The 27,694-nt window shown below is 35.1% G+C and overlaps 1 protein-coding gene across 1 annotated transcript; it reads right to left on the reverse strand.

Moving 5' to 3' along the window:
* Positions 1-22,051: 22,051 nt before the first annotated feature.
* LOC145033270 (DNA N(6)-methyladenine demethylase ALKBH1C-like) lies at positions 22,052-24,209 on the reverse strand. Its single transcript, XM_078981991.1, has 5 exons — positions 24,017-24,209; positions 23,800-23,929; positions 22,989-23,582; positions 22,575-22,904; positions 22,052-22,497 (listed from the first exon to the last, which is right to left on the reverse strand). The coding sequence occupies exons 2-5, from the start codon at positions 23,911-23,913 to the stop codon at positions 22,222-22,224; spliced, it is 1,314 nt and encodes a 437-aa protein (XP_078838117.1). The 5' UTR covers positions 23,914-23,929; positions 24,017-24,209; the 3' UTR covers positions 22,052-22,221.
* Between the last annotated feature and the right edge of the window lie 3,485 nt (positions 24,210-27,694).

Below are 27,694 nucleotides of genomic sequence, written 5' to 3' on the forward strand. Positions count from 1 at the left end.
TGATGAAACCTAATATTATCACCACTAGATTTTAGTCTAATATCACCGTCACTAATTATTAGTCTTATTATTATTATTATATAAGCGTTTAAACAATACTTTCCAACTACTATGTACAGACAGGGGCCAGACATAAAACACCGGAGGGCATGACCATTTTGGCGTATAGCACTTCTGAAATCCAACAACCCTATGCGGCCCTTTAAACCAGATTCCCCGTACCGCGAGTAGTTAAAAGATATTATAACGACACTTATATAAGTCATAATAATAGCTCAAATATTTATTATAAATTTATAATAACAATACTAATTTTAAATATAAACTATATTTAAAATAGGGTAAGCATAACTTACTTTCAAGGGGATTTTAGCTAGGAGTCGGGCTCTGCAGGGGCAGAACTTCGTCGCTGAATCTTTCTAAGAAAGATTCGTGCAGCGCTTCAGCGCTCACCTTATTATACTAAAACTACAGAAAGAGAAGTCGAATCACGAGGGACCGAAATGCTCGGGGGATAAGGAGAGAAAGACTCTTGAATCAAGAGAATGGTGCAAGAAATATGAGAGCCCAAGGCTCTTATTTATACTAATTGAATTTTCAAAAACTACCCTCCATAATTACTTAATGACCTTTTAGTTATATAAAGAACTAAACACCCCTCTATAATACTATTTTAAATGGATTTAATGATATTTGTACTAAACTAATGTCGAAAGAACTCAACATTAGTCTTATAGTGACCGCATCGTCGATACTTTTCTAATGATATATACATATGTATATATATATGTGTACGTATACATGATTTATACTTTATTTTAATACGTAAATATGCTATTATAATTTGTAACTCGTTCATACGAACTCCTTTTTTGACGTTCTTTATATCCACGCGTAGGTGGAGACGTACTCTACAACTTTCGTTTAGACTCCGTCGGCTAATTTTGACTTTATTTTTAAAGTTATATTTTTAACAGGCCGGGATAGGATTGGTCCGTTAAAATCTCATAACTTCTTTATTCGATGTCCATTTTCGTTTGTCTTTTTATCGTTATGCTACTAATAACGAGATCTTCGATTCTTGTTTAGGTTGTGTCGGCTAAAAATCAATCGATCTAAAATTCGAATTTCGAGCTGTACACCGCTAATCCGAAACTTCAAAAAATCATAACATCTTTATACGAAGTCAGATTTGGGCGTTATTTTTATCGATGTTCTTAGTTTAACATATTCTACGACTTTCGTTTAGAGCACTAAGGCTAAATCTCTCTCTATCGTAAATTTACTATTTACGCTTCCCGACGTCGTGCCGGTTCCAACGCGAAACTTCGACGGGTCATAACTTCTTCGTTATAACTCGGATTTCGGCGTTCTTTATATGTACGGAAACCTTGTAACATATTCTACAACTTGGTTAAGATTATTTATTCTAAATAATCTTTTTGTCGAAAAGTTGTTTTTGACCCCTATTGCCTTTAAATTGACTAGCCCGGATCTGTGGGCGTTACAATTATCTCCCCCTTAGGATCATTAAGTCCCGGAATCATCAACGAAAAAGGGCTCGTATAATGTCTCCATACTTCATCTCTTCATTATAACTTCTATATTCCTTCAAGTCTATCTGTTAGACTCATTGACTGTAAGCAGTACTCGATCGTGCACCTACTCTTTACCTCAGGCTAGACTTCAAATTATGACCTATCATCATGTGATGCACGTTTAGACTTAGGTCTCTTAGAGTTAAATTCTAAAATAGACTATGCCTTCCTTCATGTTCTAATGTGATATAATCACAGTTTAACATGTAGCGTTTCTGGCTACCAACTTCGTTAACAACGAACGCGATACTTCTATTGATCGCTTTGATTTCAATTGTTTGGTTTAAGTCGGACGCTACATTGAACTTGGTTCCCTGAACCACGCAACATACTCATCGTAGTCGGACTCAATTTGGTATGACCACTAGGATTGGAAATCAACAATCTTTTTAGTCATTATCGAAACGATGGTAATGACATACTTAAAAAAAATGAAATCAATTACTAGCTTCTTGGTAACCTTGTGACTTTCCCCGATCCAAGTGTGAGTCCTGTGCTTCCGGTAGTATAGGCCTCTACTACCATTCACACCTACTCATACTCGTCCCAAGTATTGTCTCGCAGTTTCCCAAGTCACCATGCAGCAATTCATACAATCATTCAACATATCAGATAACAAAATGAAGGTTTTATATCATTTCTTGAAACGATTACATAGGTGTTCAAGTTCACCCTAGACTATGCCTCTACTAGGCTACATCATACGAAACTATGACTACTGCATAATCCGATCCTCGGGTAAGAAGTCCTCATTCTTGATTCCTCGCATGGTTCTCTGCTTCGTCGAGGATCATGTGAAATGCCCTTGGCCTTGGTGGCGTTTCTGGTCTTGCTGCTTTATTTTTCCTTGGGCAATCTCTGGACATGTGCCCCTTGCCTCCACATCCATAGCATACTTTGTCATTATGCATGCAGTCTTTGGAATAGTGACCAGTCCTCCCACACTTGTAACAAGTCACTTCTTCGTTGCACTTTCCACCATGCTTCTTCTTGCATCTATCACACCATCTTGCTTCACCTCCATTTGCTCCTCCAAGCTTTGAGAATTTGCTTTCCTTGTTCGGCCTCGAAGATCCTTCAAACTTCCGCTTCTCTCCTACCTTATCTTTTTCTAGACCCTTTTCTCTTATCTGGGCCTCTACGTTCTTAGCTGCCCTAACAGCTGCTTTCAAGGTAGTTGTCATTTTGACCATTGGGTCAAAGTCAATGGGCAGCCCGTTAGCAAACCTATCAATCTTGGAGAGTTCAGTAGGCACCAAGTAGGGGAATAGCTTCATCCTCTCAGTGAATGCGGTGGCATACTCATCAACACTCATCTTTCCTTTCTTCAAGTTCTGAAACTCGTTGTTTAGGTCTATCAGATCTATCTCTGAGCAGTATTGCATTTTCAACTGTTCCAAAAACTCTTCCCACGACATCCTTAAGGCTTCTCCTCGTGGCATCGTATCTGCCAATAGCTTCCACCAGCTCAAGACTCCAGTTTTCAGCTGTCTTACTGCGAAGACAGTCTTCTGTTTCTCGTTACAGCTGCAGCTCTCAAACACCATCTCCATCTCAGAGATCCAATCCATAATCTCAACCGGCTTCGGGCTTCCTGAGAGACTTGGTGGTTTCGCACCAAAGAAATTCTTGTACATCCGCCCATCCTTGTTGTTTCTCCCTTCTGGGCCATCCCTTTGCTCACCTTGAGTCCCTACTTGACTCACTTGGTGGCTGTAGTTCCCTTCCTCAGATTGCTCGGGAACTGGCTTCGTCGGTTCAACATGTACGGTAGGTTCGTCCCTGTTCAAAATTTGTCTCATTTCTTCCCTTTGTTCAGCTAACATAGCCCGAATCATGGCTTGAACTCCAGCCATGGTGACTGGCTCAGGCGCAACTTCTTCAACAACAGGTATTTGCTGAACCACTGGGGGTTGGTTTCGGTTCCCATTCGCATTTACGTTTCCGCTACGGGTTCTTGCCATCTTGATCTCTACACCGAATAAGGTGAATCTAGATCTTAATTTAGGATTGACGTCTTAAATCATCCTTATCACCCCGAAACGTTTATATGCTAGTTCTAATATCGTAGTTAAACGCTTAGAATCCTAAACACATAAGGTTTCCAGATCCGCTCGGCAACAGACCATAGATCCGAACAAATCATATCATGCGCAAAGCATTTAGCACATAAAAGCAATTTAGGCATTATTACCAAAATAAGCTAGTGCTCACACCTCACAATCATCGCTTAGCATTCTAAGTTTAAGTCTAGAAATAAATCCATATTCCTAGTTCTCTTAAACTAATGCTCTGATACCAACTGTGACATCCCCAAAATTATGGCCAGAAAAGACCGATTTTGTTTATGCTTTATAAAAATCAGAGTACTTCATTTTATAAAAAGGTTGCGGAATTTGTTCCCAGAAAAACATGGTAAAAACATTATTAAAACATTTTCGAAGAAACGTATTTATTTTATGTTAAAATGTTTGGGATGTCATCGTTAATACCGAAACATAAGCATAAACAGAACTTACAATAATTTACACTAGTGATCTACATCTCTTTTAAATCCCGCAGTGTAATGTCACTTCACTTCGTCACCTGTGATATACATAAACTGAGTGGGTCAGGTTGGGAAACCTGGTGAGTACATAGGGTTTTCAACCCACAATAATATAATTACTATGTTCAATCAAACAATCAACTCAATTATCCATCCCCATTATCTTCTTTACTCTTTAAGGATTTAACCTAAAAGTCATCTATCCTGCATTCGTTTATTCCGAAGTCCCTTACCTCCAGGGTTATAGGACTGACACTAAATCCATAGCTGCCAATGTTCGTTCATAAAGCACTATTTCCATAGCTGCTATAGTCTATTCATCGGGTACTAAATCCATAGCTACCAGTGTTTATCTAATAGGCACTAAGTCCATAGCTACCAATTCCTTAACAGGTACTAAATCCATAGCTACCGGTGTTTGTCCAATAGGCACTAAGTCCATAGCTGCCGATGTTTATTAGTTAGGCACTAAGTCTATAGCTGCTAATGTTTACTCACATCATCTTTTATCTCTCACCATTCATCTACCTGTATCATACCCAACATATTTGTGTATATAAAATACGTATACGGTTTAAATCATCTAAAACATGTATAAAAACGTTCATCCAACATAGACAACAAGTATACAGATAATATGCACACATAGCACGTAGTTTATATAAAATACTTCATATCTATGTGTAAGATGAAAGTAACTATGCACTCACCTGAGAAGGTGGTGACTCGGTACTCGGACAGCGCTTCGTTTACTTTAAAATAATTTCCTTTGATGAAACCTAATATTATCACCACTAGATTTTAGTCTAATATTACCATCACTAATTATTAGTCTTATTATTATTATATAAGCGTTTAAACAATACTTTCCAACTACTATGTACAGACAGGGGCCAGACATAAATCACCGGAGGGCAGGACCATTTTGGCGTATAGCACTTCTGAAATCCAACAACCCTATGCGGCCCTTTAAACCAGATTCCCCGTACCGCGAGTAGTTAAAAGATATTATAACGACACTTATATAAGTCATAATAATAGCTCAAATATTTATTATAAATTTATAATAACAATACTAATTTTAAATATAAACTATATTTAAAATAGGGTAAGCATAACTTACTTTCAAGGGGATTTTAGCTAGGAGTCGGGCTCTGCAGGGGCAGAACTTCGTCGCTGAATCTTTCTAAGAAAGATTCGTGCAGCGCTTCAGCGCTCACCTTATTATACTAAAACTACAGAAAGAGAAGTCGAATCACGAGGAACCGAAATGCTCGGGGGATAAGGAGAGAAAGACTCTTGAATCAAGAGAATGGTGCAAGAAATATGAGAGCCCAAGGCTCTTATTTATACTAATTGAATTTTCAAAAACTACCCTCCATAATTACTTAATGACCTTTTAGTTATATAAAGAACTAAACACCCCTCTATAATACTATTTTAAATGGATTTAATGATATTTGTACTAAACTAATATCGAAAGAACTCAACATTAGTCTTATAATGACCGCATCGTCGATACCTTTCTAATGATATATACATATGTATATATATGTGTACGTATACATGATTTATACTTTATTTTAATACGTAAATATGCTATTATAATTTGTAACTCGTTCATACGAACTCCGTTTTTGACGTTCTTTATATCCACGCGGTGGAGACGTACTCTACAACTTTCGTTTAGACTCCGTCGGCTAATTTTGACTTTATTTTTAAAGTTATATTTTTAACAGGCCGGGACAGGATTGGTCCGTTAAAATCTCATAACTTCTTTATTCGATGTCCATTTTCGTCTGTCTTTTTATCGTTATGCTACTAATAACGAGATCTTCGATTCTTGTTTAGGTTGTGTCGGCTAAAAATCAATCGATCTAAAATTCGAATTTCGGGCTGTACACCGCTAATCCGAAACTTCAAAAAATCATAACATCTTCATACGAAGTCAGATTTGGGCGTTCTTTTTATCGATGTTCTTAGTTTAACATATTCTACGACTTTCGTTTAGAGAACTAATGCTAAATCTCTCTCTATCATAAATTTACTATTTACGCTTCCCGACGCCGTGCCGGTTCCGACGCGAAACTTCGACGGGTCATAACTTCTTCGTTATAACTCGGATTTCGGTGTTCTTTATATGTACGGAAACCTTGTAACATATTATACAACTTGGTTAAGATTATTTATTCTAAATAATCTTTTTGTCGAAAAGTTGTTTTTGACCCCTATTGCCTTTAAATTGACTAGCCCGGATCTGTGGGCGTTACAAATACCTTCAGTCCATGACCGTTTGTACCAAACACCAACGTTTTACCCAAACATTCCTCCTTTCGGTCATTTTTCTCAGAAGCTTCCTCTTGAGCTTTCTTTATACTTTCCACAATGGTCGAGACAACTTCAATTCTCAATGCTCTTGGCCTTTTCCTTTCAAGATTGACTTTCCGACTGAGAGCATCAGCAACAATATTAGCCTTACTGGGGTGGTAAAGTATCTCGCAGTCGTAGTCCTTGAGTAATTCCAGCCAGCGTCGTTGCCTCATATTCAATTCCTTCTGATTAAAGAGATATTGGAGACTCTTATGATCAGTGAAAAGTTTGCACTTTGTGCCATAGAGGTAATACCTCCATATTTTCAGAGCGAAAACTACCGCTGCCAACTCCAAATCATGAGTCGGGTAATTCTTTTCATGCTCCTTCAGCTGTCGAGACGCATATGCTATCACCTTTTCTCTTTGGGTCAAAACACAACCCAATCCAACCCCAGACGCATCGCTATAAACGGCGAAGTCTTCAACTCCATCGGGTAGAGAAAGTATCGGTGCCTCGCATAGCTTCTTCTTTAGCTTCTCGAATGCTTCTTTATGCTTCTCACTCCAAGCATAAATAGCTCCTTTGTGGGTCAAAGCTGTCAACGGACTAGCGATCGAAGAAAAACCTTGGATAAACCTTCGGTAATATCCGGCTAATCCTAAAAAGCTTCGGATCTCCGTGGGACTTTTCGGTTGTTCCCACTTCATTACAGCTTCAATCTTTGCTAGATCAACCATTATCCCTTCTTGGTTGACCACGTGACCCAAGAATTGGACTTCTCGAATCCAAAAATCACATTTGGAGAACTTAGCATACAGCTTCTCCTTCTTCAAAACTTCTAACACTTCTCACAAGTGTCTGCCATGCTCCTCCTGGCTTTTTGAGTAAATCAGAATGTCGTCGATGAACACTATCACGGATTTATCAAGGAACGGATTACAAACCCTATTCATTAAATCCAAGAATGCTGCCGGAGCATTGGTTAGTCCAAACGACATAACCAAGAACTCGTAGTGTCCATATCTAGTTCTGAACGCAGTCTTCTCTATATCCTGCTCTCTTACTTTCAGCTGATGATATCCTGACCTTAGATCGATCTTCGATAAATAGCTCGAACCTTGCAATTGATCAAATAGGTCATCAATCCTTGGCAACGGATATCTATTCTTTATTGTTGCCTTGTTCAGCTCTCTGTAATCAATGTACATTCTCATACTTCCATCTTTCTTCTTCACGAATAACACCGGAGCTCCCCAGGGCGATGAACTAGGTCTAATGAAACCTTTGTCCAACAACTCTTGAAGTTGCATCATCAGCTCCTTCATCTCCGTTGGTGCTAATCGATAAGGTGCTTTTGCTATTGGCGTGGTTCCTAGTAGCAAGTCTATTCTGAACTCTACTTGTCTATCAGGTGGTAATCCAGGAAGATCTTCGGGAAATACTTCCGGATAATCACACACCACAGGAATACTCTGCATCACCTTCTTTTCCTTCTTAGCATCAATCACGAATGCTAAATATGATGTACATCCCTTGGTCAAACACTTTCTGGCTTTCATTAGAGAAATGATTCCAGAATTTACTCGGCGTTTGTCCCCATACACCATAAACGATTCCTTCCCTGGCGGGTTTACCTTCACTATCTTCTTCTTGCATAATATTTCGGCATCATTGGCGCTGAGCCAATCCATTCCCAACACGATGTCGAAACCATTAAGTTCGATAGGCAATAATTCCTCGCGGAACTTATTCCCATTCAAGTCGATTAAGATGTTTTTCATACGATGGCTAACAGGTACAAACTTGCCACTAGCAACTTCGACTAATAAAGCATTATCTAGTCTATCAACAGGCAAAGCTAGTTTTCTACCAAATTCATGCGATATTATGGAGTAGTTGGCTCCAGAATCAAATAAAATTTGGGCAGGCAAATTGTTAACGAGAAAGGTACCTGAAGTGACATCAGCTTCATCCTTAGCAGCTTCCAGTGTCATCTGGAATGCTCTCGCCTTTGGCTTTGGTGGAATGTTGGGCTTAGCTGCCTCCTTCTTCTTCGGACAGTCTTTCAAAATGTGCCCCTCTTCATTACACCCAAAACACATCCTTTTATTGTTCGGACATTCATTGGCAAAATGTCCAACCTTTCCACACTTGTAGCAAGTTACATCCTCGCTACATTTCCCGAAGTGCTTTTTCTTACACTTATCACACCACTTTGCTTCCCTTCCTTTTCCCCCACTAAACCTTTTCGAATCAGATTTCAAAAATTTGCTTTTCTTACCGGAACCAGATGTTCCCTCAAACTTCCTCTTCTCACCAACCTCAACCTTGTTGGTGGTTCTCCCCTTGATCATGTTCTCAATAGACTTGGCAGCCCATATAGCTGCCTCTAGAGTATGTGCCTGACGTACTGGCACCTCGTACTCCCATGGAAGTCCCTTCGCATACCGATCCACCTTAGTCAGCTCGTCTAGAACGATACGCAAGGCAAACTCCATCTTATCGGTGAAGTTGTTGGTGTATTCATCAACTGACATGCTGCCTTTCGTTAGAGTCAGAAACTTGTTCTCTAACTCCAATAGATTTTGAGCCGAGCAGAACTTGCGCTTAAATTGCACCAAGAACTCTGCCCATGACAATTGCAGTGGCTCATTTGGGCTTACGGTCTTTCCTAAAGTGTTCCACCAACGAACGGCTCCACCTCGGAATTGACGCACGGCATAGATAGTTTGCAACTTACCTCTGCAGCCACACGTCATGAAGGCTAGCTCCATTTCGGAGATCCAATCCATAACCCCAATCGGATCCTCCTTTCCATTGAAGGTAGATGGTTTGCAAGTTAGAAAGTCCTTGTACTTGCATCCCATTCCATCATTCCTTCCATCACGGTTGTCTTGTCTAACTATCGGTGGGTTGGCTTGACCAACTGATCCACTGAAGTTTCCACCTTCCGAGTGCCCTTCATTTAGTTCAGGCTCTTCCACACGAATCGACAGTTCTTCACGATTTTGTTGAAGCAACCGTCTAGTTTCATCCATCTGACGATCCAACATCGTCTGAATCATCAATTGCACACCAGCCATGGTTATCGGCTCAGGTGCTGCTGCTACAACAGGTCTTTGTTCAATCACTGGTGGTTGATTCCTGTTTTCATCAGCATTTCCAACTCCACTTCTTGTTCTCACCATTTTGATCTACACACCGAATAAGGTGAAATTAGATCCTTATTCACGATAGATATTCAAATCATCCTTATCACTCCGAAACGTTTACATGCTAGTTCTAATATCGTAGACGTACGCTTAGAATCCTACACACATAAAGTTTCTAGATCCGGTCGGCAACAGACCATAGATCCGAACAAATAATATCATATATGGAAACATATAACATTTAGCACATAAAGCATTTTAGGCAACTTCCATAAAATAAACTAGTGCTCGTGTCTAAAACATAACAGGCACGCATCTCAAAATTCCACTTAGCATTCTAAGTTTAAGTCTAGAAATCCTAAAATTCCTAGTTCGCTTAAACTAATGCTCTGATACCAACTGTGACATCCCCAAAATCTCGGCTAGAAAAGACCGATTTTCATTTATGCTTTTAAATATTTTCAGAGTAAATCCTTTTGATTTGAAAGAGTTGCGGAATTTGTTCCCAAAAACAAAACATGATAAAACAATGTTTACCAAAGCATTTCATAAAAGAAATGTATTTTCATTATAATCAAAACTCGGGGTGTCATGTTCCGATACAGACCAATAAGCATAAACGAATACATTACAAGTCATATAACAAATATAAACATATGCAGACTTGTAAACAAAACAACTTGATGGTTTGTCCATCTCATGCCCTTCCGCCACTTCCTGTAATACAAATAAAACTGAGTGGGTCAGGCTTGGGAGCCTGGTGAGCATATAGGGTTTTCAACCCACAATAAATAATTAAATTAATTATTATCAACCAACAATAATCCAGTTACCCATTCCCGTTATTCTCACTTTACGTCCCTAAAATAACTAACACAAGGGACCTAATCTAACAATATTTTCATCGGGGTAACAACACATGCTGCGGGGTTTCCTCAGCAATATAAGTCAAATAAGGCAACCATGAGGGGGATGGAATACAGCGAATGAACACCCAAGTTCATTAACACCTACAGGTTATGAGCCTGCTAGCGTTCCACTGGACTGTCTAGAAAAGTCTGTGGTCGTCATCTAAATTCCGCTAGATGACTGGATCAAAACAACAACGAGGCCTCTCATCTGTTTATTACACACCAACTATCTACCCATGTTCTACCCAACATATTAGTAGATAAAAACATACATTTTTATACATATTTTCAAAACCTGTATAGCATGCTTGATCAATACATTTTCCATATAACAGATGAGGCACACACACATAACACGTATTTCATATAGAAATAATCATATCTGTAAGATAGAAGAAAGTGAATATACATTCACACACATAACAACAAAATATACACATAACACGTATCTCGTATAAAATACTTCATAGTTATACGTTATGAGAAAGTAACAACGCATTCACACGTATAAACGACAATAAACTTAATACACTCAAACCATACTTGTATTATTATTGCGTTTATGAAAGGTAGTATACACTCACTTGATCAGAAGATGATCGGACAGCACTACGACTTGCAGAAGTAGTAATCCTCCGCAGATCTGGAAGATCTCTACGAAAATCGAACTTCTCGCGGGCAGAGCTTCGGCTCGGAAACCGCACTTCTCGGGATCTTCGGGATCTCGGGAATATTACCGGGGCTTCGGGATGGATTCAGGGGTAAAACCGCAGAGCTTCGGCACAAAAACGAGAGGAAATTAGCAAATAAACCCGGAACCCTCGCATCCTATTTATAGGAGGCTGGAAGCCTCTTGTACGCGGGGCATACGCCTGTACGCGGGGCGTACGCCTATACGTGGGGCGTACAGGCTCCGAAATGCGTCACTGCATGCGTCATCCGAAGTGTCGACACTTTGGCTGTACGCGGGGCGTACTCGAGTACGCAGCGCGTACCTCGGATTAGATCTGTGACTCCCCCTTCGGATAATGCCGGATTTTTGATTTAAAAATAAATACAAATTATTTATCAAACTTCTGAAATTCATATCTTCTTCATACGAACTCCGTTTTCGATGTTCTTTATATCCACGGAAAGGTGAGACTACGCTCTACAACTTTCGTTTAGACTCCGTCAGCTAATTTTGAATTTATTTTTATTATTTATTTTTAATAGGCCGGGACAGAAACTTTCGTTATAAATTCATAACTTCTTCGTTTGACGTCCGTTCTCGCCTAACTTTTTATCGCTTTGATACTAACAACGAGATCTTCGATTCTCGTTTAGATCACTAAGGCTAAATATCGCTTTAACGTAAATTTCACTTTTTACGTTATTCAGCGTTGCCGGTTCTGTCGCGAAACTTCGACAGATCATAACTTCCTCGTTATAACTCGGATTTCGGCATTCTTTATATCTTCGGAAACCTTGTTTCAACTACTACAACATTATCTAAAGATATCAAGTTTATTTTACACTTAAATTTTGATGCTTATTTTTATTCTTAATTAATCAAACCACATAATTAAGCAATTAAGCACAAATCACATAATACTCAAATAATACAATCTTATTATTTCAAAACGGGTTACAAAGGTTAACCTAGACCATTACATTGCTAAAAATGGCAAGCCCGGAAACACAGGCGTTACAATATATATATATATATATATATATATATATATATATATATGTATATATATATATGTATATATATATATATATATATATATATATATATATATGTTGGTTATGAAATGTGCTTGAGGGAGATGTTTTGGGAAGTGATATTATCAAGTGATAAGAGACAACCTGAGTCTGCGTAACGTACCCAAAGTTGAAGGGTCTATGCTCTGACTTGATGCGTATGGACATGAGTAGGTAGAGTTGAACTGAGGAAATTTATAGACTTGACAAATTTTGACCTAGTTAGATATGTTCAGCCTGACAATACGATGCTCGGATAGGTTGAGCAGGGAGATATATATGGGAATCTACTCGTCACATTAATTGAACCCGTACTTGGAACCGTGGTTTAACTTTTCCTCGATGTGCGGATTTTGTCCTTAATTCCGGTTGGATGGGGCGACTGGTAAATTCCGATAAATTAGGTCTGTAGAATATCATTTTCTTTCTTTCCGTCTGTTAGTCATATGTTGTCTCCTTTGCGTGACTTCAAATCCGACCTGGTACACAACATATGCAACTCTATTTCTCTGCAGGTTATATATGTGAAATACTTCCTATCTGTTAGCCATATGTTGTCTCCTTTGCGTGACCTCAAATCTGACCTGGTACACAACATATGCAACTTTCTACTTCTCAACCCCTCTAAAGTGATAAGTTATTAAATTCTGAATCTATCTTCTCTCTGAATGGTTGTCTGCTCACCCGGTGTAAGGAGTACTCTGGAAGTTCTTGATGGCTGGGGCATATCAGGAAGCGGGAAACACGTTCCAGTACACTTAAAAATTAAACTCATACAGATTGTCTGTAGATCTCGCTGCTCAATTTAGGTGGACAACAATATCCATGGTCGTTGTCAGATGAATGGTCCTTAAGATATAGTATTTAAGGAATTAGGATCAAATATATTTTTTAGGAACTTAAGTTCACCTTGTCTTGTATCATATAATATGTCCTAAATCAGTCACAATTTTTTGTGTTTAAGTGGACCACAATACCGGCGATCGACCAGTCAAAGACGTGAAGATAGAAGGTACCGACAAGTGGATAAAGGTTGTCTAAAAACTTTGATCCCAAATCACTATTAAAGTTAGATATCATTTTTATTTTTGTTAAATTTGTCATAGTTTCTTCTAATTTAAATATTAGGGGAGAATTAAAAATTCAAAATAAAAAAATCAGAAAAAAATTCAACGATCAAAGAAAAATAAAAAAAATTAAAAATCTAAAATAGTGTTATTTCTGTTTTATTTCTTGTTCAGAAAAATAAAAAAAAATCCAAAAATATTTTTTTTTTTCTGTTTTAATTTGTGTGCTAATTTTTCTTTTAGTTTGTTTTGTCTTGAAAAGTGTTTTCAGGTATAGATAACACTTATGGAGTTTGTGTTGAAGATTTCTGAGCCAAAGCCTTGTCCGTGAGCATCGAAGAATTCTCATTCGAATAAGCAAGAAATGAAGATTATTCTTTCAAATTCAATCTTTCAACCCCGGAAGCAAGGTGAAGCAGAAATTAAAGATTATGTGACGGATTGCATTGAAGCCTCCTCAATCATTCTGCTGATATCTATGAACCTGCTGAAGTGCTCCAGAAGATTTGTTCTCTCTAATGTTCTCTCTAATGTTCTCTCTGAAGATTCTCAAGCTGAATGCGTCATCTTTCAAGAATCAGTACGTCATGCTTTCTCACCCAATGTGCGTTCAATGCCAAATTATGAAGAAAACTTCAAGTGCTCAAGATGAAGTCATTAATTAAAGATTCATATGTTCATCCTGATGCTGTGAAGAAATCGAAGGTTAAAGCTGAAGCCAAGCTCTCATTGAAGATTGACAAGAAGAGCCAACTACTTTTTAGGGGGAGCTTGTTGGGTCTTTAAGAAAAGAAAGTTATAAACCAATGGGGAGATTGTTGGGTCAAAATATGGTTTATACTTTACTTTTCTGGGAATTGTATTTTTTCTATAATATTTTATGAATTTATGGCCTAGTTTACGGCTGAGTTTACGGCCGTAAAATCATTTACGGCCCATTTGTTTTGTTCGGCCCATATTCAAGTATAAATAGAGGTGTTAGGGTGAGGAGTAGAGATTGATGAACCCTAGAGAGTTGACGGCCACAGAGAGAGAAAGGAACGTTTGTGTGTGTGAATCTTGTGTAAGAAACTTAATTCATATTATCAATACATTCAAGATTCATCATATTCTTCTTCTCCTTCTCTTCTATTTGATCTGACATCATCTGTTTGATTGGGATTCCGCACCATCAAACGGATCTGATTGATACACGGGCAGTTTAGGGACTTACAATGTCATCTTTAATTGTCCATGTCATCTTTAATGTTTTCTTTTGAAACTAAAACTTATAGTGGCGCCATATTTTTAAAGTTCCGGGTTAAATGGTTTCATTATTTGGTTTATAATTTAAAGAATAAATGAAAATTTGGTCCCTGTTGCTTGAAAAAAATTATGGATAAAGTCCCAATTTTTTTTAACTTGCTAGTTCAAAATAAAATATATTTTTTTATTTAGTTTTGAACAACATGAAAAGACTCTTTTACCTTTCTTATATATTTCTACTTTTTTTCTATATTTATTTTAATATGCTTAATTATTCATTTTTGGGGAGGAACAAAGTCGATTTATTATTATTATTATTATTATTATTATTATAATATATATATATATATATATATATATATATATATATATATATATATATATATATATATATATAATGCAAAAAATGATCTAATCTTCAACAGGAGATGCTTTTCTATTTCAATAATTGTAGATGGTATTACTTCTATGTTGTATATTTGAGGAAAATATAAGGGTAAAAATGTTCAAATCCCTTGGGCAATTGGTGTCAATCTCTCCTCAACTTTGTATAAACTCTTTGGGAAAACGACTTAAAAAGTAACGAAGTTCCCAAAATATATAAAAAAAAAGATCATTGTTTTCTTTTTAGTACACAAAATACTATTAAAGTATATTTTTTGTATACAAAGTACCAACGAACTATACATGTGTTATAAAATCTTGTGTTAATTGGTTACCTCAGGTAAACGAAAAAATAACTTAACAGAGTAACGAAGTTTCCTAAATATTCAAAAAATACTATTGTTTTTTAGTACAATTGAAATATACCATTTTTACACAGATTACCAATGAAGTGCTCGTTTTAATACAAAAATACGACTGAAGTTTCTAAAATGTTCAAAAAAAATATAATTGTTATTTTTTCAGAGCACCTTCCGTTAACTTTATCGTTTTCAAATTATGTAAAACACGATCATCAGAGATAATTCACCGTCGTACTAGTTCATACCAGTTGTGCACTCTCTTTCATTCCTCCATTCGGTCAATTGTATCTAAATACAATCATAAAAAAGACATAACTAAGAATCCGTCATTTAGGATGCAAGTCGTTTGTGACAATCCGAAATTTCTATCTTGTATAAACCCTACATTTCAATCAAAATCAAACTTGCTTCTGCTAACTTTTAGCACTTTTGGAGTCTGTTTGAGCATTCTAAACTTAAATACATCAAAGGAATAAGTGAAAGGGAGTGTCAATTGAACTTGTAAACTACTAAGCAAGCCTTAACCCCTCAAAATAGGAGTTTACGGCCAAGACCATTGAGTTTACGACCGTAAACTCCATGGTATATATATATATATATATATATATATATATATATATATATATATATATATATATATATATATATATATATGATCCTTAGTGATTTTTAATCACTTTTCACCTTTCAAGCCCAATAAATCGGATTTCTCTCCCAAGGATCATAAGTTTTTGCTTCCAATCTTCAAATAATGTAAGTAAATCCTTCCATCTATGAGTTATACATCACTTCCTCTTGATTCATGCTTGAATCCATCCACACCTTTAATCTTTTGAAACTAGATCTTCAAGATCATCAAGAACACTTAAGTGTTTTCGGCTGAAAACACCTTCCATTGGCCTTCAAACTGTAAGTCCTTACCTCCTAATCATGTTTGTTAGTTAGGTTGATGAATTAGGGACTTGAAAACACAAAGAAATCAAGAACAAAGGGTGTTTACGACCAAGGCAATCTCCCTTGGCCGTAAACTCCAATGATGGGTGCAAATGAGCCCTAATTTCTTCCTTAGCCTTAGAACTAGGTCTAGAACACTTCCAAATTGAGTAAAGGACCTTAAACATCAAAATGGTACAACGTACCATGATTTTACGACCGTAAACTCATTCGGGCCGTAAACTCATGGGGAGTTTACACTTGGGCCATAAATTCCAAGGTGAAGCCATACAACCCTTAGATTCAACCCTTTGTACTTATAACACTTGAATCAAAGTGTTTTCCATGTTCTAGGGTGTCTATATCTGCTAAATTAGTGTTTTAATCACTAATTAGATGCATATATGTGTCATTATGTGCTAACTAGGATCCGTGTGTGTGCTCAAGTCTTCACTTGACACCTAGCATCATGTACCACTTGTTCATCCAAGCTACTCACTAAAGGTGAGTTCATACCCCTTAACCAACCTTTTAAATGATTTTAAATGCTTTATGGGGGGATACAAGTTGAAACTTTATAGTTATTATATCAATCACATGTGATTAATAACTATCAAACAAATGGATTTACTATGCTTTTAACTGTTTTATCAAACAGACTACTTCAAACTGTTTATCAAACTCTTCTACATGTTAAACTATTTACCAAACTCACTTTTATATGCAAAACCTTTTCCTTTACAGCTTTCAAACTTATATATTGTCAAAACCATGTCTGATGCATATATAGTTATATAAGTAAGGTTTGAAGGACATAGGACTGATAACTCACTTTACTTCATGTTCCTTGTTTGGTTGTGGACTTAGAGTACCCTGTTGTTTGTCCGAGTGTCGTTTGATCCTTAGTTATATATTATGTATATATGTATAGATATAAAATACTTTTATCTCAGTTTAATACATTCAGTCATACAAACAATTCTACTAGTAAACTATAATAGGTATAGTTTAGGAAGATACTACATCATTACTTATAGTACAATGAAGCATACAAAGAGTCAGTTCATTCATGAGTCAATACATATTATTATGAGAAACTATATAAATATAATATGATGAGAAACTAAGAGAAATTACTATTATAATAAACTATACAACTATACTATGATGAGAAATTAAGAGAACTTACTATTAGGAGAAACTATACAAACATACTATGAAGAGAAATAGATAGAGAATACTATAACGAGAAACAATACATACACTACACTATACAAGAGAACATACTACATACTAGACAGAGAGAACATACAATACTCTAATACATACAATATATATACAAGTATACTATAACATAAATGTGAACCACTGTTTCGGGGCATGTCATCATTGCCATGGCTCGATTTGTATCCAGAATCTCCTGGAGGGAGAGCGTGAATTTGCGTATAAATCTATACTGGATTGACTATCCTACACCTTACTGCTAGCTACAGTGGGACCTACAGGTCTACAGGTGCCAAATGTCATTTCTTCCGACGTCTTTCATCGTCGTGTTTTTAGTCGATAGTATGGTACAATCATATCACATTAGACCTACTTTAATAACCGGTTTAAGGTAGTTAGTACAACATTAGTTACTATAATACAACACTACATTACTATATTATTTTCCCATTGCATTCAAATTGTGACCTTCTCACATAAACGGTAATGTATAAACTATATTTTGATAATGATAGTTACACTTGGGATAATTATACACTTTTGCGAGAAACAAACTTACAAAACAGTCGGGCCTTAGTAGAAGGCTACTTTTAGTAGAAAATATAGGATTTTCTAGGAGATACAAACATTTACAAACGTTCACAAACTTTTACTATAAACATTTACAAACTCTTACTTCAAATACTCTTACAAACATTTTTCATATAAACAAAGACACTAAAATGCTTATGAACTCACCAGCTTTAAAGTTGATAAACTCTTTCAAAATAACTTGTATTCTCAAGTCATCAGTAGACATGTACCGATGCCAGCTTTTGAGAAGATGGAGCACATTCAAGACTCATCTTTTATTTTGATTCATATTTTTGGTGTCTTATAAACTATACAGAACACTTGTATTAAAATACATTATTAATGGAATGGATGATGTTGTTTGCTTGTTCACAATTATTCTGTGTTGTGATACTGTACATGACGTCCTCCACTCCAGAATGATTTCCGTCGTTCCGGTTTTGGGGTGTGACATCGTTCAAGCGCTCCAACACATGTGTTTCTCTCTCTACTCTGACTACAAATTGTCATCAAATCAAACACATGATGCGGAGTGTTCCTCATCATTCTTCTCTCATTGGTCACAGAGAATTAAACGCAACTCTTACTCTCTACATCCACAAATCGTCATAAAAAAGATGCGGTATTTTTTTAATAGTTTGGAAATTTCGTTATGCTTTTAAGTCATTTTTCAATTTATTTGAAGTAATCTGTAACATCCCAACTCCCAGGATTAAAAGTAAATTAATTTATATTCATTTTGATAGGGCAACTCGACGAGTTGGAGGCCCCAACTCGTCGAGTAGAGATTGAGATAGTCGCATGATTTTTAGAGTTAACTCGACGAGTAGAAGCTGAGTGTAAAAACCCTAATTTCCACGGTTTACACCCTATCTAAATGACCTTAAGTCCTTAAACCCGCCTCCGTTATCACCTTAGCACCCTAAGTGAAACCCTAATCGAGTTGTTATCATGTGTGTGTGTGAGAGAGAGAGAGAGAGAGGCTAAGAAAATGTGTTTTGGAGCATTCTTTAAAGGAGCTTGAGGAGCAAAAGGTTTGGAATGCGAAGGAGTCCTTGGATCCGACATTCTTTCAGTGTTAGTGGCCATTTAGAGGTAAAAAGCCTCTAACTTGATCATTTGATTGTTAGATCTCTCCATTAGAGAGTTATGGCCATTTCTAGCAATTCCCTTGGGTCCTTATTGGCTTTGATCTTACCTTGAAGCCAAGACTTCATATCTGGACATTATTAGTCCCTTTAGGCCTAAAGACTCGAGCTTTATCCATTTTTGGCCAACTTCCATACCTTGAACCCTTGTTGAGCTTTGGTTTGGCAAACTTAGCCCTATATGTCATGCATGAATATAAAGCTTGCAACTTTACGTGTTATTTCATCCTTAGAAGGATAGATCTAGAGTTTGGGGCCCTAACCTTGCTTAAAAACATTTGAATGAGAGAATGGCCTGAAGGAACTTAACGAGTTAGTGAGACAACTCGATGAGTTGGTTAGGGTTTTCCCCGATAGTCTGGACGCGTTACAAACTCAGCAAGTTGAGTTGGATTTTCCCGATATTTCAGAGAAATGAAGGAACTCGACAAGTCGCATAGACGCACTCGACGAGTTGGGTCAACATGGACTCTTGACTTGAGGGATGACTTTCGTTGACTTTTAGGGTTTGGTCAAGTTATGGACTTAGGAGACCATAGCGGGGTAAAATGGTCTTTCACCCTTTCCGAGAGTAAGGGAATAGTTGAACATCCTTGGAGTTGTTATTATAAATTGTGAATTAGAAATGATTATGATATATGTAGGCGGAGTCTAGACCTACCATTGAGTACGAAACATACTTGCTGACTTACAAGGTGAGTCTTCTTACTATACTTACCTGAGTGGTAATAATGTGTGACCGGAGGGTCTTATTGGAGTGATTGATCGGAGGGTCTTATGTGCTTATACTGAGTTATGTGATATCATGCCTTTTGTCTTTGTGATTTATGTTGTATATTATTCTGTGCCTTATTGAGTAGGACCGGAGGGTCCATACCGAGTTGTGAAACCAGAGGGTCTTCACTGAGACACATGACCGGAGGGTCCTTATTGAGATATAGCCATGAGAAGCTAATTATTTGTGTGTGTTATTTTAGGAGACTCACTACGTTTTGTGCTTACAGTGTTGTGTGAGATGTGTTTCAGGTACCTCTCAGGATCGCAGGAAGGCGCCAGTATGATTATACACACCAGCTAGAGATTATGTTTTGAGGATTTTGGGATAATGTCAAACATTTTGTTGCCTTGTGTTTTAAACAACTTATAAATTTGGGGTTAAGAAATGTGAAAATGTGCTTTGTGTGGTTTTAAAAATGAAAATTTTATTTGAAAATGTTAAGAGTGTTACATAATCAGTTAAGATAAAACTTTATTTGAACACATATGTACTTTGTTAATATTACATGTACAAATAATATAATTTTATGATATTTTTTTTATTAAAAAAACAACAATGATATTTTTTGAACATTTTGGAAACCGCATAACCTGATGGTTACCTACAATAGTCGGTTCAATGGTATTTTGTATACTAAAAAACAATGATCTTTTTTATACATTTTGAAAACTTAGTTACCTTTTAAAGTCATTTGCCCAAACTAGGGCAGTCGTGTCGTGTTTTTGTCTGACACGACACGACACGACAAGGTTTGTATAACATGAACACGACACGATGTCGTGTTTTTTTTTCATCAACACGAAAACGAACCAATTAAAACACGACAACACGACATGACACGAAAAAGATAATATTACATAAATATTAGTGTATTTCATTCATACTTAAAAATATATAACACAACAAAAACGACAAACACAAAAAAACTGACAACCACATGCTTAATTGTGTCAATTTTCTGTCGATTTATGAACAGTAACACAACATGACACGACATTGTGTTTTTTAATCTTGACACGAACACGAATTCAAATTTTGATTTCGTCCCGATTTTGTTTCGTTTCATGTATTTTTGTCGTGTCGTGTCATAAATTGACAACCCTATCCCAAACTCTTTGTACTCTACTGATTTTCTTGTGTCTAGCAATATATATATATATATATATATATATATATATATATATATATATATATATATATATATATATATATATAACACTTTCCCTCTCGCAGCAGTTTGTTTTTTGAAAGACTTCAGACTACAAAACATATGCGTGTGCTGTGTGGCGTAGCACTTGACTTGCATCTTCTAACATCTTCAGTTTTCATTTTTTTTTTTCAGGTCTTTTTTTTAGAATTGTTGTATAACTTAGTTTTTTAAACTTTTTTCTAAATTTTGATTTTCTTAAATTTTTATTTACGGATTTGATACAAATTATTTTTATAGTTTCCAAGATTTTTTTAACTTTTTTTTTTTAAAAACTTTGATTTTTAATTTTTTTTACCGTTTCTATTAATAATATTTTCAATTTCAATTGAATTTTTTTTAACGTGTGTAACTTTTTACGAACTTTGTAAAACATCATTTGCAGTACTTTCTTAATTTTTTTATTATTTTCTTTTTTTTTTATGTTTTTTAAAATTAGTTTTTTTTTTCTAGAATGAAACTATTAGTTTCTTTAACATTTTTTTAAGTTTTTTTTTTTTTTTTTAAAGTTTTATATTTTTGTTTTTTTACGTGTAAATTTTAGTATTCTTTCAATGTTTTAAAACTAGAATTATTAAATTTCGATGTTGAAAACTGTTTTCAGTTTATAAAATTAGTTTATTTAAATTTTAGTTTAATTCAGCAATCTGCAGATAATAAAAAACAAACATGCTTCTTATTATAGGCTGCAGTCGTTTGTTCCACCTATTCTGCTACATAGGATTGCAAAGGTGATCCGCAGAATTCATGAATTTTCGCTTCGAAAAAACAAATAGCACCTTAGCCACCAATATGCAATAGACAAAAAAATAAAAATAAAAAAGAATCGGATTGTCGATGTGCGGTGTGGTATCAAACAGTCTGAATCTAAATCTGACCGAGTCAGACGCAGCCTCTTATTAAACCTAGTAAGAGGCATATCAAACACCCGTTGGTTTAACAAAATTAACAAAAACTAACCTCCAAACAATCCAAAATCCATTCATTCACCAAAAACAAACATTGTAACAAAACACATCCAGATTAAAGATTTTAATACTGTCTAAAAGTAAGATTCAATCGACCTGGGAGCATATTTGTTGCTTCAAGAAGCGATTTAGGAGCAGTATCAGGAAAAATACAAGGGACGCCATGAAATACATGTCTTGATTCCCCTCCAAATATCAAAACATCTCCAGATTCCAAATTTACCCTTTCTGCTTTCTCAACATCCCTATCATTTCCATATAAAAACTCTGCAGTTTCCCCTACTGAAAATGACACAACAGGTAACCCTTCATTCAAACTCTCTCTGCTTTCATCTTTGTCCTGAAAAAATAAAACACAATTTAAACAAAACGATTCCTCATAAATATAAAAAGAAGACCAAGATTTAAAATTTTAACCTGATGAAGACCAAGCTTTCCGGTTTTTGTGTAGAAATTGACAATGCAGATATCAGGTAACATGAAAGGAATGATTTTTCCTTTGTTTTTTTGAATATGAGCATTTGAATCTTGTAATGCTCTTTTCACCATATCATGAAAAAATTCAGGAATTTCTGGAGGCTTTGAATTATCAATTGGTCTTGTATCAATGTATCCATTACTCTGAGGATCCCAATTCCTTCCAAGACACATCATTTTTAAATGTAGTTTTGCTCCATCTTGATACCCAGGTTGGTAAAAACCTCCTTCTCCTATACCTAACCCCCTGCAAGTGTTTACTATTTTCACCTGAGATAAAGTCAAGAAAAGTCAAAGGGTATATAGATTGAATGTCATCAGGTCTCTTTTCATAATCAAGAATGCAAAATGTACCTGATCATTGGAAGAAATATAGCCTTTCAAGAGTACCATTCCAGACCTCAATATATTGATTTTTGGCCCTTCTGCTTCGCGTTTAGATTGATTTCTTTTTTCTTTGTTTGTTGAAAGTAGTGAAGGTTTTAGCTTTACAGCTCCAGTTTTAACCTTCTTTGGACAGATGTCAAATCGTGTTATAGAAGAAACATGGTTAGTAATAGTATCCTCTGGTTTTCCACCTTTATCTCCAATTTGCTTTCCCTTCTCAGCAATTCCATCGTGTGATTCCATTCCTTTCTGGCTTTTTGATGGGATTGGATACGTGTGATTTGAATTCTTTGAATTAGAATCAAAGGTGGATACAGATTTTGGTTGTGTTGAATCATTATCTGCTTTGTGACACGAATGTGCGATTGGCTTTGAATTCTCTGACTGTATACCAGAAGATGGATTTTTGACAGGATGGGATGAAGATTCCTCTTGTAATTGAGGAGTTAAATCTGGTTTAGGAACTGAATTGGACATTTTCTCTGAAGTACATTCGGCACTAAGTGAAGAATCATCCTTCTGATAACTGGAAGCACCACCACAAGAATCATCTAATGCAACCTGGGAGTTAATTACGTAAAGAGATTGGTTATAGAAACTTGAGAAACTATAATCTTGCAGAAAAAATAGGCCCTGCTAATGATGATTAACTTGTGTTTCTTGATTTCTTCCATGCCTATAGGTTTTAATTCGTCGTATATTTCAAAACTACTGTGTGGAGATTGAATATTGTCGGATCTTTAACAATCTGAGGCTAAAAATTGAGGCCAGATAGTACCTTTATCTTCGGTTTCAACTCAAACGGAGGACCAGCATTCGTTTGTTTCCACCTACCGGTTGATTTACCAGCGGGAAACTGATTGCCTCGACCACGAGAGCGTCCGGAGGACATCTTGTTAGGAGAATCACTGCAATTAGCAAACACAATTTCAGTAATGGAATTTCTTCTTCTGCCCTAATTGCGATCATACTATTCAAACTGGAGTGCGAAAAACCTGAAATCGGAAGTTATTAAACTTGAATTATACGCCAACAAAACCCTAAAACAAAATTCACAAGTATTGTGTGCGATAGAGAGAATCGATGCTTGAAGCAAAAGACACAGTCTGCAGTGATTGATTCTAAAAGAGGGTTTAAGAAAGGGCGGAAGCAACGATTGGCATTCGTATGAAATTATGTATGTGGCGGTTTCTGTTTGGTTAAAATTTCCGGGATAATGACTTAAACAATTTCAATAATGTCTTAACCGTAGTTTTAATTTTATTATTTGATTTATCAATAAACCATTTGAAATTGTTTAAATTTAATTTTCTTAGAATTATAATTAGGTGTAAGAGTAAACTATGAATAATTTTAAATACTTTATTGGTAAATTAAATGCAATATATATATATATATATATATATATATATATATATATATATATATATATATATATATATATATATATATATATATAATTGATTCGTTACCTTTTCAAGTCGTTATCTCTTTTTTTTTATTGTCATGGTCAATATAATTCTTTTTTATGGTTGCAAAAAAATTATTATAAAATTTAAAGAATTCATATTTTCAAGAAAAATGCTTTATAGTTGTTTACATCAACCATTGTATATGTTGTGATCAAATTACCAAATATCTTATGTCCATGTGTATTTTAAGTCATATCAACCATTTCAAGGCTATAGGGAGTAGAGCTGGTTAAGAGAGATGCTAAGATGTGTTATGAGTGTTACACACCAACCCTTAAGATGTGTTAAGTAACTTGTTAAGAATGAGGTGTTAAGTTGGTAATGAGAGGATAGATGTGAGAGAAAATGAAAATGAGTGTTTTATTTGGTTGATGCTATTTATTTATTTTTTTCTCTTAAAATCAAACCTATTAAATTGTCATGTTACCATTTCCTACCTTTTTGTGCTAGACATATTAAGATTACGTGGCATTAACAAAAATCATATGTAACAACATGCTAAAAGTGTTACCACTCATTGTAACCTAAATATGTGTTCAAATTTGTTGCAAACATTAGCCTCACATTCTAACAAGAAATATGTTTGAGAGCCACATGTTACATGATGCAAATCTTTTGAATAAAGTGGACTTTATTTATAGTGTTGTTATTATCGTTTTATCACTTCGTCTTTATATCTTTTTATTTCTCTAAAGGCACTAATATAGCTAATATATAGTTATATGTTACAAAAGTAGCAATGTTAAACAAGAATAATGTATTTATGATGCATGGAATATTAGAGTACTTAACATGAAAATACATATGAGATGTACCCATCAAAATGATTATTGTGATGTTTAAAAATTATGATAAATAAATATAAACATAAATTCAGTTGCAACAAATTTGAACACTCACTTAACAAAACATGGTTGCAATGGTTTAAAATAAATGGGACGATAAGATATTTAGTAACGAACATTCAATTTTGTTCAAATTTAATCACCGCAGTTTTTGTCGTGCTTGATTTACCCATAAATAAATTGAAATTCGTTCACATTTTACTTTTATGACTGGTTGTAGACGATCATATTGGTGAAATATAAACAATTTCAAATAACCAATGGGCAAATCAAACACAAAAAAAAAAATCAATGAAAAAATATGAATAAAGTTGAAAGTTGGTTATCTTTTCAAATCTTTTATCATTTAATTTCCATGTGTGTATTAATTAAATACAACAAATTTCTATATTATCTTTAAAATATGCATCAATTATCCCTTAGATAATGAATAAAGTTAGCAAAGTTTATAAAATGTTTTAAGCAAGACTTTCAATTATAAAAAATGAAAATATCAAAAGATGACATAACATTTGGTGGCTGTGTATAACGTCTCTTTAGGGTGGTAAGCATGGTTGTCAAAATCGTGATCCTGATCGTAGGATCGTACGATCCTACGATCCTATATATGAAAAACGATCCGGATCGTAAAAGGATCGTATTTTGGGTAGGATCGCAGGTAGGATCGTAAAATCGTAGGTAGGATCGTAGAATCGAGATCCGATCCTATCCTACCTTCCTTTAATTTTTTTTTTCAAATGAAATTTTTTTTACCATTTTATGTCTTTTACCCTTTACCAATCTACCATTTATCATTTTTATTGTGACTTATGACTAATATTTTAAAGTTTTTATAACTTTTGAACGAAAAATTAAATGTTTGAAATATTTTTTATGATTAATATTATAAATTAGAATTATATTCTATTTTATGGGATCTTAGGATCTCGATCCCGATCTTACGATTCCGATTTTGCAAACCCAAAAACGATCCTAGGTAGGATCCCGATCTTGACAACCTTGGTGGTAAGTAAAGGAATAAAATATTTTATGTGGATTAAAATCAAATTATGAAGAAAATTGGGCTATGTCTTAATTAATATTGGGCTGAAATCAAGTAAAGAGAACTAGGCCGAAGAACTTTGTGAATAAATATTGGATCGAGGCCACGTTCATGGGGCTGGTGCCTGGTGAAGGTCCGGACCCAGCCTCCAGACCCGTATTTTGACAATTGACATCGTGTTGTATTGAAGTAAATCTTTTAGTCCCTAAATTTTAGTTAGTTTTAGTTTCTAATGATTTGAAATAATTTAAGTTGCTGGAGGCCTGGAATTACTGGATTAAGGCCCTTTTTTTTTAAATTAATAAAGTGTACTGAATTGAATTGATAACAATATTCAAATACTTTTGTAAAAACTGGTTTCTCACACCGCTATAGTTATAACTAATAAACAACAATCTAATTTATCCAAACACCTCTACATGCATAAAATGCATAAGCTTTACTTGGATGTATGTAAATACCTTTGTTCATTAAAACCATGATATGTTTGGAATGATCAGGCTCAAGAAAATGGATATCTTTGATGAGATTATTTTTTTTGTTATTTCTTTTATATTAGAAATAGTGGTAATAAATATAATTTAAATTGATTGGATGGTTTCACAATTTTATTTATTTATTTATTTATTTTTTTGCATGACTCTGTAATATGTTTTTGTTAGTTTCTTGCTAGCATGTTTTTAAGATTTGAAATTTACTTACAGAAAAATGTTATGCTTTGTTTTGCATAGATTAATGCTCTGGGACCATTTTATGGCAACTTGCTTTCATTAAAACCGGAATATAGTAATATGCTTTTCTTTCAAATGTTCATTAAAACTCGAACAATAACCGGATGGACTAATTTTAAAATTTATTTAAAAATCCAAAACATAAAATAGTCATAAAACATAACTTTAGTCAAGCTCAAAACATAAAATAGTTTTAAATGAAAAAAAATACAATTTAAATGGTTTTAATAGACAAAAATATAACTTAAATGCTATTCAAACAATGACAAATAATATTTTGACTGTTTATGAGGTTTCCCTAATATAAACTTTTAAAAAAGGAAAATGTATTATGAGCCTATTCCTAACTTTTTCTATTATTTCACAGTATCGTCTTTTGCACACTTTAAACAACTTTATAGGACCATATTTTTTTCACTTTTATAAACTTTGTTTTTTCTATACTATAAAGTACAAACGTTTTTATCTCCATATAATAGGAAAGTCAAACCTTCATCTCCTTCAACACGTTTTTCACACATTCACTTTAACTTCAAGAGAATCAGCCTTTTTTTAACCTTTGATCTTGCTTTATGAATATTGA

Source organism: Lactuca saligna, chromosome 1 (genome assembly GCF_052625555.1).
Source record: "Lactuca saligna cultivar CGN05327 chromosome 1, ASM5262555v1, whole genome shotgun sequence".
NCBI lineage: Eukaryota > Viridiplantae > Streptophyta > Magnoliopsida > Asterales > Asteraceae > Lactuca > Lactuca saligna.

Bases quoted from the DNA above. Each gene is read 5' to 3' on its own strand.
- LOC145033270 (XM_078981991.1), bottom strand. From the start codon at position 23,913: ATGTCCTCCGGACGCTCTCGTGGTCGAGGCAATCAGTTTCCCGCTGGT. The intron at 22,905-22,988 runs GTACATTTTGCA...ACTTTATCTCAG, and splicing joins ATATTTCTTCCAATGATCAG to GTGAAAATAGTAAACACTTG. The intron at 22,498-22,574 runs GTTAAAATTTTA...TTATTTTTTCAG, and splicing joins GAAAGCTTGGTCTTCATCAG to GACAAAGATGAAAGCAGAGA.